General features: G+C 38.3%; 1 protein-coding gene across 4 annotated transcripts; it reads left to right on the top strand.

The window, feature by feature from the left end:
* The first annotated feature begins 2,717 nt into the window (after window positions 1-2,717).
* mybl1 (v-myb avian myeloblastosis viral oncogene homolog-like 1) lies at window positions 2,718-16,292 on the top strand. Of its 4 annotated transcripts, XM_026938290.3 has the most exons (17): window positions 2,718-2,815; window positions 3,031-3,134; window positions 5,910-6,006; window positions 6,223-6,294; window positions 6,828-6,920; window positions 7,604-7,824; window positions 8,459-8,645; window positions 8,938-9,012; window positions 9,392-9,490; window positions 10,132-10,362; window positions 11,324-11,689; window positions 11,797-11,936; window positions 12,192-12,306; window positions 12,424-12,528; window positions 12,634-12,744; window positions 13,567-13,752; window positions 13,830-16,292. In XM_026938290.3, the coding sequence occupies exons 2-17, from the start codon at window positions 3,112-3,114 to the stop codon at window positions 13,956-13,958; spliced, it is 2,250 nt and encodes a 749-aa protein (XP_026794091.3). In that variant the 5' UTR covers window positions 2,718-2,815; window positions 3,031-3,111; the 3' UTR covers window positions 13,959-16,292. The 4 variants fall into 4 exon arrangements, with proteins under 4 accessions (XP_026794091.3, XP_053084136.1, XP_053084135.1 ...); XM_053228161.1 differs by lacking the exon at window positions 2,718-2,815 and having other exon boundaries at window positions 2,848-3,134; XM_053228160.1 differs by lacking the exons at window positions 2,718-2,815; window positions 3,031-3,134 and adding an exon at window positions 4,382-5,363.
* The last annotated feature ends 622 nt before the right edge of the window (window positions 16,293-16,914 follow it).

The raw sequence follows: 16,914 nt of genomic DNA, 5'->3' as shown, positions 1-16,914 counted from the left end.
ACACAGACACAGATCTGACCTGATCTGATTGTTATATGACCTTGAATGTGTGTGCATGAATGGTTTGTGTTTTTTGAAGCGTTTTTTCTATGAAATTCTTAGATGTTTATGGTCATACAGTGGAGAATGTGTATGTGTATAGCTATTTTTTTTTTTCTTCTTCTTCTTCTAATAATAATAATAATAATAATAATAATAATTGTTATTATTATTATTATTATTATTATTATTATTAGTAGTAGTAGTAGTAGTAGTATTAGTATTAGTATTATATTAAAAAAAGATATTTGCATCATTATGTGCACATTAACAAAATATAAATTAACTTATGTGTTATACTTTAAATTGAAATGTGTGCATACTAAAAAGCAGTCTAAATTAGAATGGTAGAAGGCCTATGAGGTTTTATAGATCTTGTTTGTTTGTTATATATATTCTTTATTATGTTCAAATAATTATGCCTACTCTTAAAAATCAAGGTTAACATCTCTACAGATATTTTTATTGTTGATAAGATCACTCTGTCCACAAGAGGGCGACATATTACCACTGAAAAATAAAACTCCTCCACCCACATTGCAAAGTTTACTGCTAGAAATCAGTCTAATATATTGTTATATTTAGTATAAGTATATTTTACCGTAAGCATCTTTGCACCTTTATGCTTTGTGTGTGTGTGTGTGTGTATATATATATATATATATATATATATATATATATATATGTATGCAGAATTTCTCCAGATTACACATTTATTATTGTATAGTATATTATATAGTCAGAGAGAAAGTTGTTTAAGTAGTATATAATAATATAATCTAAAGTAATATATAATTTCATATAATTTCATTTTATTGTATATTATAATAATATTATCTATCTACCTATATATATATATATATATATATATATATATATATATATATACTATTAATAATATAATAATATGTTAATATAACTTTTAAAATGTATAAATCATTTAGCTATTTAATATATTTACCATTTGTTTTATGATGATACTATAATATTATAATATACAGTTCAGCAGGAAGCACACAGTTGTATAGAGTGTCTTTGTACGCTGTAGCATTACAATTTCCCTTCACTGGAACTAAGCGGCCCACACCTGTTCCAGCATGACAATGCTCCTGTGCACAAAGCGAGCTCCATGAAGACATGATGTGTGAAGGTTGGAGTGGAAGAACTCGAGTGTCCTGCACAGAGCCCTGACCTCAACCCCACTGAACACCTTTGGGATGAACTGGAACACCGACTGCACCCCAGACCTCCTCGACATCCCAACATCAGCGCCTGATCTCACTAATGCTCTTGTAGCTGAATGAACACAAATCCCCACAGCCACGCTCCAACATCTAGTGGAAAGCCTTCCCAGAAGAGTGGAGCTCATTATAACAGCAAAGGGGGAATAAGTCTGGAATGGGATGTTCAGCAAACACATATGGGTGTGATGGTCAGGTGTCCACAAACTTTTGGCCTATATAGTGTATAAAATATACTGTATAAGCATGTATGTATGTCTGTGTATGTATGTATTTATGTATGAATGTATGTGTGTATGTGTGTGTGCATGTATGTATGTGTGTATGTATGTGTATATACGTATATATATATGTATGTGTATGTGTGTGTATGTATTTATGTATGAATGTATGTGTGTCTATATGTATATGTGTATATGTATATGTGTGTATGCATGTGTGTGTGCATGTATGTATGTATGAATGTATGTGTGTATGTGTGTATGTGTGTGTATGTATGTACGTATGTATATGTATATGTGTGTATGCATGTGTGTGTGCATGTATGTATGTATGAATGTATGTGTGTATGTGTGTATGTGTGTGTATGTATGTACGTATGTATATGTATATGTGTGTATGCATGTGTGTGTGCATGCATGTATGTATGAATGTATGTGTGTATGTGTGTATGTGTGTGTATGTATGTACGTATGTATATGTATATGTGTGTATGCATGTGTGTGTGCATGTATGTATGTATGAATGTATGTGTGTATGTGTGTATGTGTGTGTATGTATGTACGTATGTATATGTATATGTGTGTATGCATGTGTGTGTGCATGCATGTATGTGTGTGTATGTATGTGTATATACGTATGTATATTTATGTGTGTGTATGTATGTATGTGTGTATGTGTGTGTGTATGTATGTACGTAAGTATATGTATATGTGTGTATGCATGTGTGTGTGTGTGTATGTATTTATGTATGAATGTATGTGTGTATGTGTGTGTATGTACGTATGTATATGTGTGTATGTATGTACGTAAGTATATGTATATGTGTGTATGCATGTGTGTGTGTGTGTGTACGTGCATATACGTATGTATATGTGTATGTGTGTGTGTATGTATGTATTTATGTATGAATGTATGTGTGTATGTGTGTGTATGTACGTATGTATATGTGTATGTGTATGTGTGTGTATGTGTGTGTATGAATGTATGTATGTATGTGTGTATGTAAAAGTCACTGCAGTGTGTTGTTGTTATTGGTGGTAGTTTTGTGAATGGAGCATTGTGTCAGCGCGCTTCTCTTTTTGTGAACCAATCACATGCGAGGATTCAAACGCAGCTGGAGTGAGACTGCGCGCGAGATTCGGCGGGACGGACAAATTAGCAGAAGAAGGAGGAGGAAGAGAAAGAAGAGGAAGAGGAGGAAGAGGAAGAGGAGGAGGAAGAGGAGGAGGAGGAGGGCGTGAGCTCTGGACACGGCGGGCAAACACACAGAGAGGGAAGAGAGAGAGAGAGAGAGAGAGAGGGAGAAAAAAAAGGCATGTTTGACTTGTGCTCCTATTTGCATTTTTTTTCTTCTCTTCTTGCATTGCTTTAAGCTTTGCAGCTGCGTCTTGGGCAGTGTTGTTGTTGTTGTTGTTGTTGTTGTCTGTAAGAGTGTAATGGAAGTAATGGTCGGACACCTGCCTGACAGCGGCATGTGTCGGGATAAGTGGAAGTGTGTTTGATTTTTGGTGTGTGTTTGGATTTCCAGGCGCAAGTGCAACTGTGGATTTCTCTAACTCTTTCACTTTGGAGAAGAAACCTGTCACTTGGGTGAAGCAGCACAGTTCGCATGGCCAACATGAAACCCCGCAGGTGAGACACATCCAACAATTAATCACATAAATAGCGCACTATATATTAATAATGAATAAGGCTGGTGTGCATGTTGATGTGCGAAGGAAACACTTTGCATAAACGGATCTTCACTTCATGACAGCTGCTCCAAAGATCAAAATATGTTTCCCCCCAATTTTCCCTGCTACATTTTGAGAATTTAATACAGATAACAGTTTTATAAATATAGTATACTGTATATTTATGCACTTTAACAAAATCGATAATAATAATCAACACTATGGACTAACATGCTAGCTAGAGTTACTACAGTTGTTAGCGTTAGCCAGTAACTATATGTATATATGTTTATAATACTTTAGATAACAGGTTCTGTTTATTTATTCAAAATGTGGTGTCAGTGATCATCATTTATGCTTTAAAGTTACAATTCTGTACATATATGTTTATATTTATATACAGAGTGCTATATTATGTTAGCTGGCTGGCTATGTCATTCAGTGTAAGCTAACTGTTGCTAGCTAGCTAGCTAATTTGCTTAAAAACTCGCACTGAATTTGGTATTACAAGCGTCTTAAAGAATAATACAGCCATAATAAAGATTTTAGAAGTAATCTGTAGTCAAGTATACACAAAAAAGCAAGTATTTATAGCTAGTTGTGGTTAGTTAACTAACTAGCTGTCACTCATCTATCATTTTCCAGCTTGACTTGATTAGCCAGGTAGTGCTGAGGTAGTTAATCATTTATTTTACACATTACTGTTAGTATTAACTACTTACACCTTTGAAAAGGAACTGACTAATATTGTTTCTGTCATATAAATGTAAATAAACTTCATAAACTTAATTACAAATACATTTTTGTGCCCCAGTCCATGAAGATATCATGTAACTACATAGTCATTATGATACTTGGGTCTTCTTAGTTGCTAAAAAATATATATATGTATTCAACGACTCATGCCCAGAGATGTGCAAAATGACCTAAAGAACTGAGGAAAAAGTGAGCTCCTTTCCATTGGGTTACTTCTAGACACTTATTCGATGATTCACAACATGCTCAAAGATGTGCAAAAGACTTAAAATGATCTCAACCCCTGAAAGTTTCCAAAATTCCCTGTCTTTTCAAACCAAGGAAGAAAGTACTGTACCTCTTAACTGCTGTTTATACAGAGTACAGAATAAAATACTCACAGAATGAATATCTATCTATGGATTCATTATGTAACTACTTAGACATGATGTAATTGTGTTTCACAGGTTACTAAAATGTATTAAATGATTCAAAAATGTCGAAAGATGTGCAAAAAAGCTTGAGATGATCACAACACCTGTGAAAAAGCAGGCTTAGGTATTTCTAGACTATGAAGTCATTATGTAACTACTGAGTCATTAGGTTAGTCATGAGGTTATGACTTAATGGGCTTTACTCTCATTTCGGACCGAGGAAGATGTGACATGAATTACATTATACACAAAATATACGTAGTACATCAAGTACTCAAAAACAACTAGCTGTCTATGTAATGGAAGGGCGATGCAGTTTAGTAATAGGGAGAGGTTCTGGTAAAACAATCAATAATGTATAGCTCTGTGGTGTGTGTGTGTGTGTGTTTTTGTGTTTTGCCCTTTTTCTGTGCCTCTTAAAAAGGGTGTGGGTGTGTTTCGGGTGTGTGTCGAGTTTCTTGCCACAGTAGTTCACTTGTGTGTGTTGTTTTTATTTTCAAAGCGACTGCTAGTCTGAGCACAGCTCACATGCAATCATGCATCAATTCGTTTACAGGTTTGTTTATAAGGCATCTCAGTGTTAATGCTAACGCTAACGTCTGACTATACTCTGTTTGGGTAAGACAGTGCAATCTTCGTGGAACATTAGTGGATAGATTTGAAACCTCAAGGATAGTGGGCTGACGGATTATGTGCTACCATTGGCTGAAAGTGAACTTGGCCTGCCTCCTGAATAAGTGATGTGAGCAGTTCACCTCAGAAAGTAAAAGAGGCCGTTTATTTAGAGTCCATTAGAGTCTTTCTCAGAGGGGGAGCTTCGTGCTGAACTCCAGTTGCCATGTTTCTTGGCTGAAATAGCTCTTTCATCACGGGCATAACATTTTACAACCAACAGGAGGCCTTGTTTGGCCCATAAACATGCCTAGTAGGAGGATTTTGGATTTTCATAAGGAGACGGCGCCGTACTTTGGCCTACAGTTTACCCTTAAACACCTCACGGCTCTGAGGAGTGTGTGCAAGTGTGCAAAGTTTTGTTATTTTCAGATTATATCACTGTTATTACTAACAGTATGTCTAATGCACTGTTGTTTTCCAGCTATGATTTAGTGCTATTTCAAAGCCGACTGCTTTGGATTAACGATAAAATGCTGCTTGCTTTGGTGAGAAGTTTATACTTGAGTATCCCAGGACACAGTGTTGTGATTAAATCTTCAGATCTCTCTGTGTGGAGAAATGTTACCAAGCAACAAGGAATTCCTGTGAACTAACACACATGGGTTTCCTTGGTCATTCGCTAAAAAATGCACTTGCTTACCTTTTTAGAGTTCATTAGACCAGTAATAGTTTCTAGGGTAAAAAAAAAAAAGGTTTAAACACATGCATACGTTTTCTGAGTCACGAGTTTGCATGTGCTATTTTTAAAGCAGGTTGTTTAACTGGTTAATGTTTAATTTCTTGGAACCCTGGTTTGAACAAGGTGGTGATGAACAGGAAAAGGTGCCAAAATGTGTGACATAGATAACCTTTCTTCACTTTTATTTCTTTCCTTCTTTCCTTTATTTCAGTGAGGATGAGGATGATGAACGTCAGGCTAAAGACACGGACACAGAACCCAAGAATTCGAAAAAGATGCTCAGCAAAGTGAAATGGTCCCGAGAAGAGGTAACACGTTCACGTCTCTCTCTTATGGCATGTCTACGGTTTTAGCACTGACTGTCAGAACACTAGTCGGTGCATTATTTTAAAATTGTAAGTGATGTAGGCTAATCGGAAACTCCCTGAGATTCAAAAGAATTTGCATGGGCCATCATATTTTCCAAATCACTGTAAACACTTCTAATGAAGAGACTATTGATGACTTTTTTAAATTTTGTACAGGACGAGAGGCTCAAGAAGCTTGTTGAGCAACATGGCACCGATGCATGGAGATTAATCGCTAATTATTTCCCAGTAAGTAATAAAAGTCATGGCAAAATTTCTAATTTTATTAATTATTTGTAAGAATTAAATCTGTGGAATTAAATTTTAGGAATATTTGTGTAGCGTAATTCCTATGTATAACTCGTGATTAATTAAATGGAACTAAGTATAAACACAAATCCAATTCAAAATAGTAAATTAATTTCATAGCTGTATGTAATTGTGGGTATCATATAACCTTTGTCTGCAATCTTTATATATTTATAGAGCAGACACCAGGAAAATAGTTAAAGTGTGCCGTGATTGATCAGATCTTTGAAACATGAATGAAAACTTGTGATTTATGGCACCAGGGTCAGAAAAGAAAAATGATATCTAACATTATCCAATCAAATTAACTAACATTAAGCTCAAGACTATTACAGAGAATTATGTTTAACTACTTAAAAAAGCAAAACATGGCGAACAGGATTAAAATATGCTTAGTTTTAGCAGCCTTAGGTTCTATTGTAGGTGTGTGGTACCTGCAGGTGTTAAACTGGGATTTGGTTGCTTCTTGACAGACAAGAACAGATGGCCAGTGTCAACACCGCTGGCAGAAAGTTCTCAACCCAGAGCTGGTGAAAGGGCCCTGGACAAAAGAGGAGGATCAGAGGGTAAGACGAGCTGGGCGTTCACCGGCCTGATGGGATGACATGGGAGGTGGGCGCTGTGAAATAATGACATTTGAGGGTAGCAGAGATCCCTTGTGTAAGAGCCTGCAAGATTCTGCTCTGAAGTACATGTCGAGACATTACCATAGTCAAGGATGTTGTTTAGTCTCATCTAGTAGTAAACTGCAAACAGAAACAAGAGATTTTCATAAAATCTGCGTACTGTATCACACTTATTTATATAAAGTAGAAAGTTATACCATAAGCTAGAGTTACTCTAATAATCACTACTCTGTGAGGAATTTTAGAAGCTAGGCCTGAGCAAAGCCTGATTAGGGACAAATAGCTAAGAGGTGAAGTAATGCGTTCCCTGAATGATAATAGCATCAGTGACCTCAGTACCAGAGGAATCCAGTGAATGCTGTCTCACTATGCAAATATGATTCCTGCTCTCACTGTAAATGGAAATAGCTGCATTGCAGGAAAGACAGAGCAACAACAAGCATCTGTGGAAGACTGGCTTACAGACTTTAGTCCATTTTTATTTAAATTCTTTATGTTCTATTTCAAATACTAAGCCAGAGCAACAAATATTACAGTGATTAATTTTTAAAATGAAAAATTCCACCTTTGCTGTAATTGGGCTGTTTCAGTTTTCCTCAACTGTATGTACCATATCATCACAGGTGATAGAACTGGTGCACAAATACGGCCCGAAGCGGTGGTCCGTCATCGCTAAGCACCTACAGGGCCGCATTGGCAAGCAGTGTCGAGAGCGCTGGCACAACCACCTCAACCCTGAGGTGAAGAAGTCCTCCTGGACCCAGGAAGAGGATCGCATTATCTACGAGGCGCACAAACGGCTTGGTAACCGCTGGGCTGAGATCTCAAAGCTGCTGCCTGGAAGGTATAATGCTTTGTGTTTTTAAGATCAAATCAGTCACCCGGTCTTCAAGTAGACTCAGTAGGCGAGTGGTCCATACCTGCAGAGAGAGAGAAAACCAAAAAAAAACCAAAAAAAAAACCAAGAGTTTTTATTTGGTGTGTATATTTAAAGAAAATGCGCTTCATCGTGGTGCAGTGCACTTTGATTCTATAAATATAGCACATGGTACTTGTTCTGAATCCCACCACCTGCTGCACCACCACACACATATCGGCTTTATTTATAGGTGGATTAATTAGTGTGCATGGATGATCTTTTTAGAATCAGGAACACACAGGTGTGTGGAAACCCCGATGAACAAAATAAAGTGCAGCATAAAGCTGTGATATACCCTTGTGCTTAAATATATCAAGAAAAAAATAAAAGATGCTAGCCAGACTCGAATAATATCTTTTACGTGTGATGTGAAGAGAAAATAACACAACTCATAGCCAAACATTGGTGAATGACTTGCTGACATTTTCAAGAGAAAAGAATAATGACTTTGATGACTTTATTGTTTCATCTGCTTGATGGACTCGCTAATGAATTAATGATTTCTCCACCCCGACTGTGATATTAGCAATGCATTCAAGTGTCTGTATTTTATTTTCAGGACAGACAACTCTATCAAAAACCACTGGAACTCCACCATGCGCAGGAAGGTGGAGCAGGAAGGTTACCTGCAGGACGTTAACAGGAGCATCAGCGCTGATCAGCCTCAGAAGAGACGCCATAAAGGCTGTCAGTCTGTGGAGCACTCGCACGGTCACGGCCATCTGCTCATGAACAGCCAGTCACAGGTGACAACCACTACGCGTTTAAGTCACTAATATCTATAATCTTTGAAAATGGTGGCAGGCATGAAGTACTATAATTAAGCCTAGAAAGATTTGAACATTTTGATAGTTATTCAAGTAAAATGTGTATTTTGTTTTTGGGTTTTTTTTGTGGTAAATGGCTCAAGACTGAAATGAAGACTTCTTCCTTAATTTGTGTGATTTTTTTTTTTTACATAAAATTGCAATGGTCATTGAAAATGTAGTTATTTTGGGGGAAAAAAATCATTATTTTGTTTAATTCTTGTCTGTGCAGGTTGCAGGATACATGTACGGCTCTGTGAGTGGACAGGGTATGGACAGCATCACGGAGAGCTCGAGCTTCATGTCGGTAAGTGCTACTTTCATGTTGTTTTTTTCCTCTTTGCGTTTTGTTCTCTCCCTGTTTTTCCCCCTCCTGCCCTACTTTTCTCTCAATCAAAGAATTGACTCAACTGTCAGTGTTGTGTGTCTGAACTGCATGCTGGTGCTGTGGTGTTATAAATTCTTATTCTGAATTAGTGCTCTTATTCTGAATTACATCATGGGTATTATACAAATCTTATCTTAAATTCTGGCCTTGAATTAAAAAAAAAAAAAAAGCAGTTTCATCTTGGTGGAATTTGGGATCAGAGCCCCTTTGAAGTGTTTGTGGTTTTGCCAGTAAACTCGTTGTGTTCGTCTCTTCTTCTGTCTTTTCCTTCCTTTCCTCCCGGTTCCCCATCTCACAGCCGTGCCACGACGATCCCGACAAAGAGCAGCGAATTAAGGAGCTAGAGCTGCTCCTTATGTCAGCTGAGAATGAAGTCAGAAGACAGTCCGGTCCTCGTGTAAGAACCACTGTGTGTGCGCGTAGAGTAGTGTGCTTAGTCTTCCCTACCCCTTCCATACCTCCCTTATCCCCCTTTCTGCCCCTCACGACATCTGCGCTTGGTGACCCTAGCTTACCCTCATTGCTACTCCACCTGACAGTGGCCTGCTGGCAGTAACTAGATCCTTTAGTGCACAGCATGAGAGCGCCTGGCGAAGAAAACCTGCTTGAAAGTCATTGCTTTCATCCTAGTTAAAACTTTGTGCTTTTTTTTCTTCCCCTTTTTGTGCTCTACAACTTGGCAGCAGTGATTTGTATGTTTCTTTTTGATGTTGTATCCAGACCTCTGAGAATTTCTGAAATCTGAGTAACTTGTTAGGAACTGTTAAAGTATAGTTTAACTTGTTACTCGGGTGAATAATGACCTTATTAATGTTTATCAGTTACACTTGTTAAAGCAGAGTAACTTGTTCCTAGAGCAGGCATTATAATTGGTTACTGATTAGCCTGCTGACTCAGTGTTAGTGTTTGTGTCTTTATTCACCACATTATTTTTCATCATCATAACTGCCATCACTGCTCATCATTAAACCCCATATCTCACTCTCTATTTGCTGTTAAACTCACCTGTCTGACTCACAATGGTTGGCTCTTGTTCAGAACCCAGAGAGCTACTCAAGCTGGTCAGACAGTCTGGCGGATGATACCATGAGCACCACAGGGACTTCCGAGGAGTCGGGTGTTGAGCTGGGTCGAGCGGAGAAGGGCCGTGCTCCTTCTGTACCACTGCACGTCTCTCCCAGCAAGTTCCTGGCAGTGGAGGCCAGCGCTGTACTCTCTAGTCTGCAGACCATTCCTGAGTTTGCAGAAACGATAGACCTCATCGACTCGGTGAGCAGGAGACACTCGTTTATACCAAAATCATTTAAATTCATCTTGATTGTGTCATTTATTTCAGAGAGTGTATGAATAAGAATGCTAAGGTTGTTGTATTGCATTTTTATTTATTTATTTTTCATATTATAGCCATATATTCCCAAATACTTTCCAGCCACATATAAGGGGATGGCAAGGAAAAGCACATGGTGATATAATGATATAATATTGACACTGCAATATATTAAACTTTAACAAACCAAAAATACTCAAAAAACAAGATAGATCCTGTTATAGCAGCTATAAACAGTTGTTACCTTTCCAGCCTCTTTTACAAGTCCTCGTGAATGATCCGTTACTACAGAAATGATATCGTATTAGAACGAGCGCATTAATGTAAACCTGTGATTTGCACAACAGTCTGAGCTGCTGTTATAGAAAATTAATCAACACCTTCTGACTACCAGAATCAAGCATTCAACAGTGCCTACATTGTAATTATACTATTATTTTATGCCTACAAATATAACTGGTTAAAAATGTATTGTGATATATTTGATCAAAATAGTGATATATCTTCCAGCTCTTTAGTCAGTTAGCATTTTTGTACAACAACCCGTTTTTGTAACAATCATTTCTTTTTCTCTCCTTTTCCTCATTAAAAAATTCATTTTAAAAATCTCTGAACTTAAATTTTTTATAAAATGGCTCCTCTGTTTCGTTGGTACAAACCTAAGTGAACCTAAATGTCATGATACCTATTGTGAATCATGAAAAAGCGTAATGATATGATATGATATTTTTGTCATATCGTCCATCCATAAAAGGGCAAGGCATGTTAGCTGTTGGTTGCAATGATTTACATTTCACTGGTTCTTAAATCATAGTTTATATCCTATAAAACATAAAATAAAAGTAAAAGGTTATTATTAGGTGAACCTTAAAATGTGAACAGAAAGTGTGTCTTGCTCTGCAGGATCCTATGGTCTGGAGTGAGGTGGGAAGTTTTGACCTATCTGAGTCTGTCAGTCCTCCTAAACCCCCCGTCCTTGATGGCGCGTACCCAGCTCAAGATGACGGCACAGAGGATGTTGGGTACCACACTCCTGCCCCTGCTTTGTGCAGACCCCGCATTGGAATGAGCCAGGGGAAACCCGTGCCTCATAACACTCCCACTGTGGGCAAATTCAACTCCCCTCCGCTGTCCCTGCCGAGGAAGAAGACGAGAGAGAGAGCAGACCAGTCGCTTAGTGACGATGCAAACTGCGGCTCTTTTACAGACAACACTAGGAGCTCAATGAAAAGCACGCCAGTTAAAGGACTTCCGTTCTCACCCTCTCAGGTCTGAAGTGTGAATCAGAGTGTAACCACAGTCATTTGTTTCTACGCAATGTGTTTCTCTGTTTCACTCAGAGTGGCTCTCACTTTTATTTATACTTTTAACTCCAGTTCTTCAACATATCTGGGGCTGAGAATTTGAACCTGGACAATCCTGCATTAACGTCCACTCCGGTGTGTGCACAGAAGAACTTTTCCAGCACACCTCAGCAGAGAGAAACCACACCCAAACATCAGAAGGAGAATGCTGGGTAACATTGCATCTATTTGCTTAGACAACATTTAGCTATCTAATGCAGGGTGTCCGCTAGTCCTTTTTTTGCTTGGTCTGAAATTGCAGGTTAACAGACTTAATAGGGATATTAAATTGTCTTAAATTCTCATTCTTTTATGGTCATTCCATAATATTGGGACATTCAACCAAACGTTTACTCCGCTGAAACCTTCTGCCCAATCAGAATCAAGAATTCAACAACGCTCTGGTATAAACATATTTATTTGTTCAGTTTCAGGACACCCAAAGTTCGCAAGTCCATAATGGCCCACACCCCGAGGACACCCACTCCCTTCAAAAATGCATTGGCTGCCCAGGAAAAGATGCATGGGCCCTTAAAAATGGTGGTAGGTATCTTTAAATCACCCCTTGCTTTAATGTTTCATACACTGCATGGGTGTGTGTAGGTGATACTCAAGTGTACAGTATTTGAGCATTTTTTAAAAAAAAATTTCTGGGCACAGCCTCAACCACTGGCTTTCCTAGAGGAGGACATTAGGGAAGTGTTGAAGGAGGAGACAGGGACGGATATCTTCATTCATGGACAGCCTGAACAAAGAGTGTATGAGGTACACAGCACTTCCATGCTGATCATTCTCTCATTATGAACTGTACATTGTAGTGTTTAACCCAAACGAATACTTTTTTCTTTCATTGTTTGGCTGATGTAAAAGATGGATGCTCCTGCCAGGAAGGTGAGGAAGTCCCTGCTATTGGACAGTTGGGGGAAAGACTGTCTCAATGTGCAACTGTTCCCTCAGCAGCAGATCAGCAGTGTTGCACAGGTGAGAGCAGAGCTGTAGTAATCAGTATCCAAAATAATCCTAAACAACCAGGAAGTTCACAACGTTATTCTTTTTTATACCACAGCACACTTGAATTCTCAAATCTAATGGTTTTCTATAAAAACATGAGTCTAACAGTAGTTTGGCTGCAAGACGAATCCCAACTTTATATTAATGCACTTATTCTAATATTGCTAATTCTTATCGTTTCTGTAGTAACAACTTATTCACATCGACTTGTATGGCAGACATACCACACAAACTAATACTAATAATAAATTGATTAAAATCATGTTGTTATTTAACAAAGAAAAATGGAGAGTAAGTAAGTTTTAAAAGGAAAAAAGGAAGGTTAGTAAGTTTTCCACCATGGGATAGTCTTCAGGACCGAGGACTTTGTGCTGTCTGGTTTCACGGCAACAAAACAAGTTGCATTTTTTGTCTTCAAGACATAAAAAAAAGAGAGGACGTTATGGAACGACTGTTTATAGCTGCCATAATATGAGAGATAACAGTAATTTCATAACGCCACCCCACTGTTGATTATTTCCCTCAAGTGTTTTATTTCTTACTTAATCTAAGGCTCAAACTAAATATATCTGTGACTTTTCTACCACTGGTTTGAGTTCTTTATGTGGAAAAATTCAAATAGTTGAATTATGCTCATAAAAAAATTCTGTGCTGCATTCATAAGGGGGTCAGTGAAATTTTTTTCAACAAATTTTTCCCTGGCTACAAATATTTCAATAGCCCTGCTTTACCAAACTTCAGAAAAGGTTTTTTAGGCTTGTCTGATTGTAGTAATTTCTTCTGATCACCCAGTCTCATAACGATGGCATGTTGAGCAGCGCAATTCTGATGACCCCGCTGACAGAAGGAGAGGAGGAACTCGCCTGCTCTCCAGGCCCACTGAAAATGGACTCCCAACTTCCCATCTGCCCTCTCAGCCCTCAGGCGAAAAAGGAGCTCCTTATACGCCGAAGCCCAGTCTACCAAGCCTCCACACAGGTACGATACTTTACAGTTAGCTTGAGCTTAAACAGGTGATATGTATGGTGCTTAAAACCGATGTTCTGTTTCCTCAGGTGAGCAGCGAGTGGGAGGCAGTGGTGTTTGGGAAGACACAGGACCAGCTGATCATGACGGAGCAAGCGAGGCACTACCTGAACTCCTCCCAGCTGCCGTCCTGCACCTCCAGAGCCCTGGTCCTGTGAGCGCCAGAGCTCCTCTCTGCTCCTTACAGCAGCCCCCTCATTCCTCGCACTTCACTTTTAGACAATCTGGTGTAGGAAACTAAATGTTCACCTTTTTTTCTACATGTGTGCTTAAGACTTACAGTGTATTACAAAGTATTTTAACCCACAAAGAGGCGCATTAATGACTTGATATTCTAAGTAAAATAACGCAACCAGTCTTCCTCTTAAGATTACACTTTTGTGATGACCGTTCTAGATTTGTTGATCTAGCATAAGGTGATTCATTGGCCGTCTCGTGTAACTTTTAGCCATAGACAGTGTGGAGTATTAGAAGAACTCATGAAGATCTTTTTTGCCTCAGTTGTTGGTAACTGACATGTAGAGAGAGAGAAAGAATTTCACATTATTGAGCATTTTCTGTCTTTTGCTCTCGTCATGTCAGTTCCAGACAACTAAGGAAATTCCAAAGAAAAAGATTTCTGGTGGAGTTCATCACTGAAAAAAAAAAAAAAAGAAAAAAGACAACACATACCAGTTAGTCCTTTGGGATTTTTAACATGTTGCTTTTTAGAGGATTTTTTAAAAACAAAAATAGTGTCTTAAGGATAGAAGAGCACTAGCAGTGTTGCACTACTGATTGTGGGTAACTGTAAAGGGGAGGGGCTTGAAGCATGTTTAGGAGGAACTGGATAGCACTTGCAATGTGACTGTTTTGGCTCGAACCATAATAAGGGTTCTGCTCCGTGTTTTTGCTGAGTTTGACACTCACTGAATGTATTGTACAGCATTTAACTGCTAAAGTAGCGTCGAATGGAAGGGTACCTCTTTTTTTTTTCGTTTGTTTTTGATTTTCTAATTTATTCGTTGCTGTAATTCGAGTTGTTGAGATGTTTATTGAGCACCTGGTCTGTCCCGTTTTGAAACAGACCTACCTTTCGCTGACGGACACGGCAGTGACTGCAGCCTAAAAACAAAACCAGCAACTTGCATCCTAGCTGCTTTAGGTTTCAAACTATCAGAAGTCATGTTTGGTACTGATATTTAATATGCAGTCTCACACAAGTAACACGTTCCAAGACGAGATGGATTTCTCCATCACTTAGGGCTGTAGGTTCTATTTATTAAATCTTTACTAATTTATTTATTTCAAAGCTATAAAGAGAATTTTATTTCTGTTGTGTTAAGAAACAATATTTGGCTACCTTCCATCAGAAACATTTCTAAAATTTTTAACAACATACACTGCCACTAATCATTCTTTACTAATTGGTTTCAATCTAGCATCAATCTAGTCACCTCCAAAGTTCTGTGTGAGTTCAAACAAGTTTAATTACAATACAGGTAGCAACATTCAGCTTCCAACTGCTTGTGTAGGCAAATTGCACTTTTTAAATGTTGTTCGAGTGTCTGTTTTTTGATAGTGTTTTTTTTTTTTTTTTAATCCCCTAAAGTGTTTACATTTTGAGTCTTTTTGTGATGGTGATTGAAGTGGCTGATTTTTCTTTCTTGTACAAATGAAACACTGACTGTTAAATGGACTCAAATAAGAGTTCCTCTCTCTCACTGAGTAATTCTGCAGGTGAAATTGAAGGCTGTGCTGTAGCTGAGAATCAGAAAAGAACTGAACGAAACACAAGCACAATCCTTTGGAGATGTAGAACAGTTGTACTGCTTAAATCTAACTTGAAGGTAATTGAAATTTTTACAGTAGAGCGTTTTTCAAGTCAGTGTCGGTGTGTTATACTGGTCAATGTGAAATTATTCAGTAGGTTTTTAAAGGGTCTACATTAAGGCATTATAATTAAAACAAGCCTCTGTGATATGCCGAGAGCTTTTTATAAATCAGTTGGTTAGTCCAACACTAAGACATCCTGTCCTATGGGTAGCATTTTTTTTTTTTTTTTTCATTTTAATTCTACAAAAAATGTATTTGCAAATCCCAGAGTTCATTAGGTTATTCACCACATTTCATAGCATAAGATTCAATATTGTTTAATGTAACAGTGCAGGTAACAACAGAGTTGTGAGGCATGTGTGTCTTGTTTTTAATGTAGGTGCAAGTTTATGTGTATAAAATTCTATTTAACACTCAACCACCTAATCGTAGATTCTGAAGGAAAGTAGATATATGTAGCAGTTTAAAAACAATGCATGACAAACAGTACATTCAGCTTATCTGACATTATCTATACACATTTTCACAAGCAAGACATTTTACTTCCAACACTATTTTGCTGAACATATATCGCCTGCCTCTCTGAATCCTGCCAGTACCCATTTGTGACCCTTGTACGTATTGAGGGGGAAAAAAATAAAATGCTTTGTTCAGTGTATTATGGTCTCAGTTCCTTTTTTATTAATTACCAAAATCATCCCAATCATCCATGTGCCTGAGTCTCACACCGTGCCACCTCCTGTCTCACCAAAGTTTACCGTTGTTTATGTCATGGCCAGATCCATCACCTTCGTTCTCTCTAAGTACCAGGTGCATATGGCACCGGAGCTGATGGCCAACCTTAATTTCTGGACCTGTGTTAAAGGTAGTGGGGATTGCTGACATTTTTGCTTTGGGGTCTACGTACATACACCCCTTCTGAACAAGAGGCCTCTCTGCAGGTCAGCTGCTTCAGCTAAAGGGGCCCACTCGGCCATGAAATAATGTCTTTTGGCTCCATTGTTCCCTGAGTCTGTTAGTTTTACAGACCCATTCACTCAATTGCCCCCGAATGGAGGAGCGCGTAGGCCCCACTGACATGCCTTCTGCTGCCTAGAGCCATTACAAGCCCATGGCACACGCACTCTAAATCATTTCTCCTTCTGACTCATGCTATTGTGCCTTTTAGTGGCCAAACATCAGCTTGAGAGACGTCAAAGGCTCCATTGACTTCAACTCGGGTTGGCGCTTTTGTACAGTATGTGCTTGAATGCAGCTGGGGTCCTGCTGGTCGAACCCAAAACAAACACCTGTTGTATG

This window comes from Pangasianodon hypophthalmus, chromosome 22, assembly GCF_027358585.1.
Source record: "Pangasianodon hypophthalmus isolate fPanHyp1 chromosome 22, fPanHyp1.pri, whole genome shotgun sequence".
Classification (NCBI taxonomy): domain Eukaryota; kingdom Metazoa; phylum Chordata; class Actinopteri; order Siluriformes; family Pangasiidae; genus Pangasianodon; species Pangasianodon hypophthalmus.
This window is presented reverse-complemented; position numbering and strand designations above follow the sequence as displayed.

Coding starts and splice junctions, on each gene's coding strand:
- mybl1 (XM_053228160.1), top strand. CDS start 5,263: ATGCCTAGTAGGAGGATTTTGGATTTTCATAAGGAGACGGCGCCGTAC. Junction 11,690..11,796: donor TTCCGTTCTCACCCTCTCAG/GTCTGAAGTGTG, acceptor TTTTAACTCCAG/TTCTTCAACATATCTGGGGC. Junction 13,753..13,829: donor TCTACCAAGCCTCCACACAG/GTACGATACTTT, acceptor CTGTTTCCTCAG/GTGAGCAGCGAGTGGGAGGC.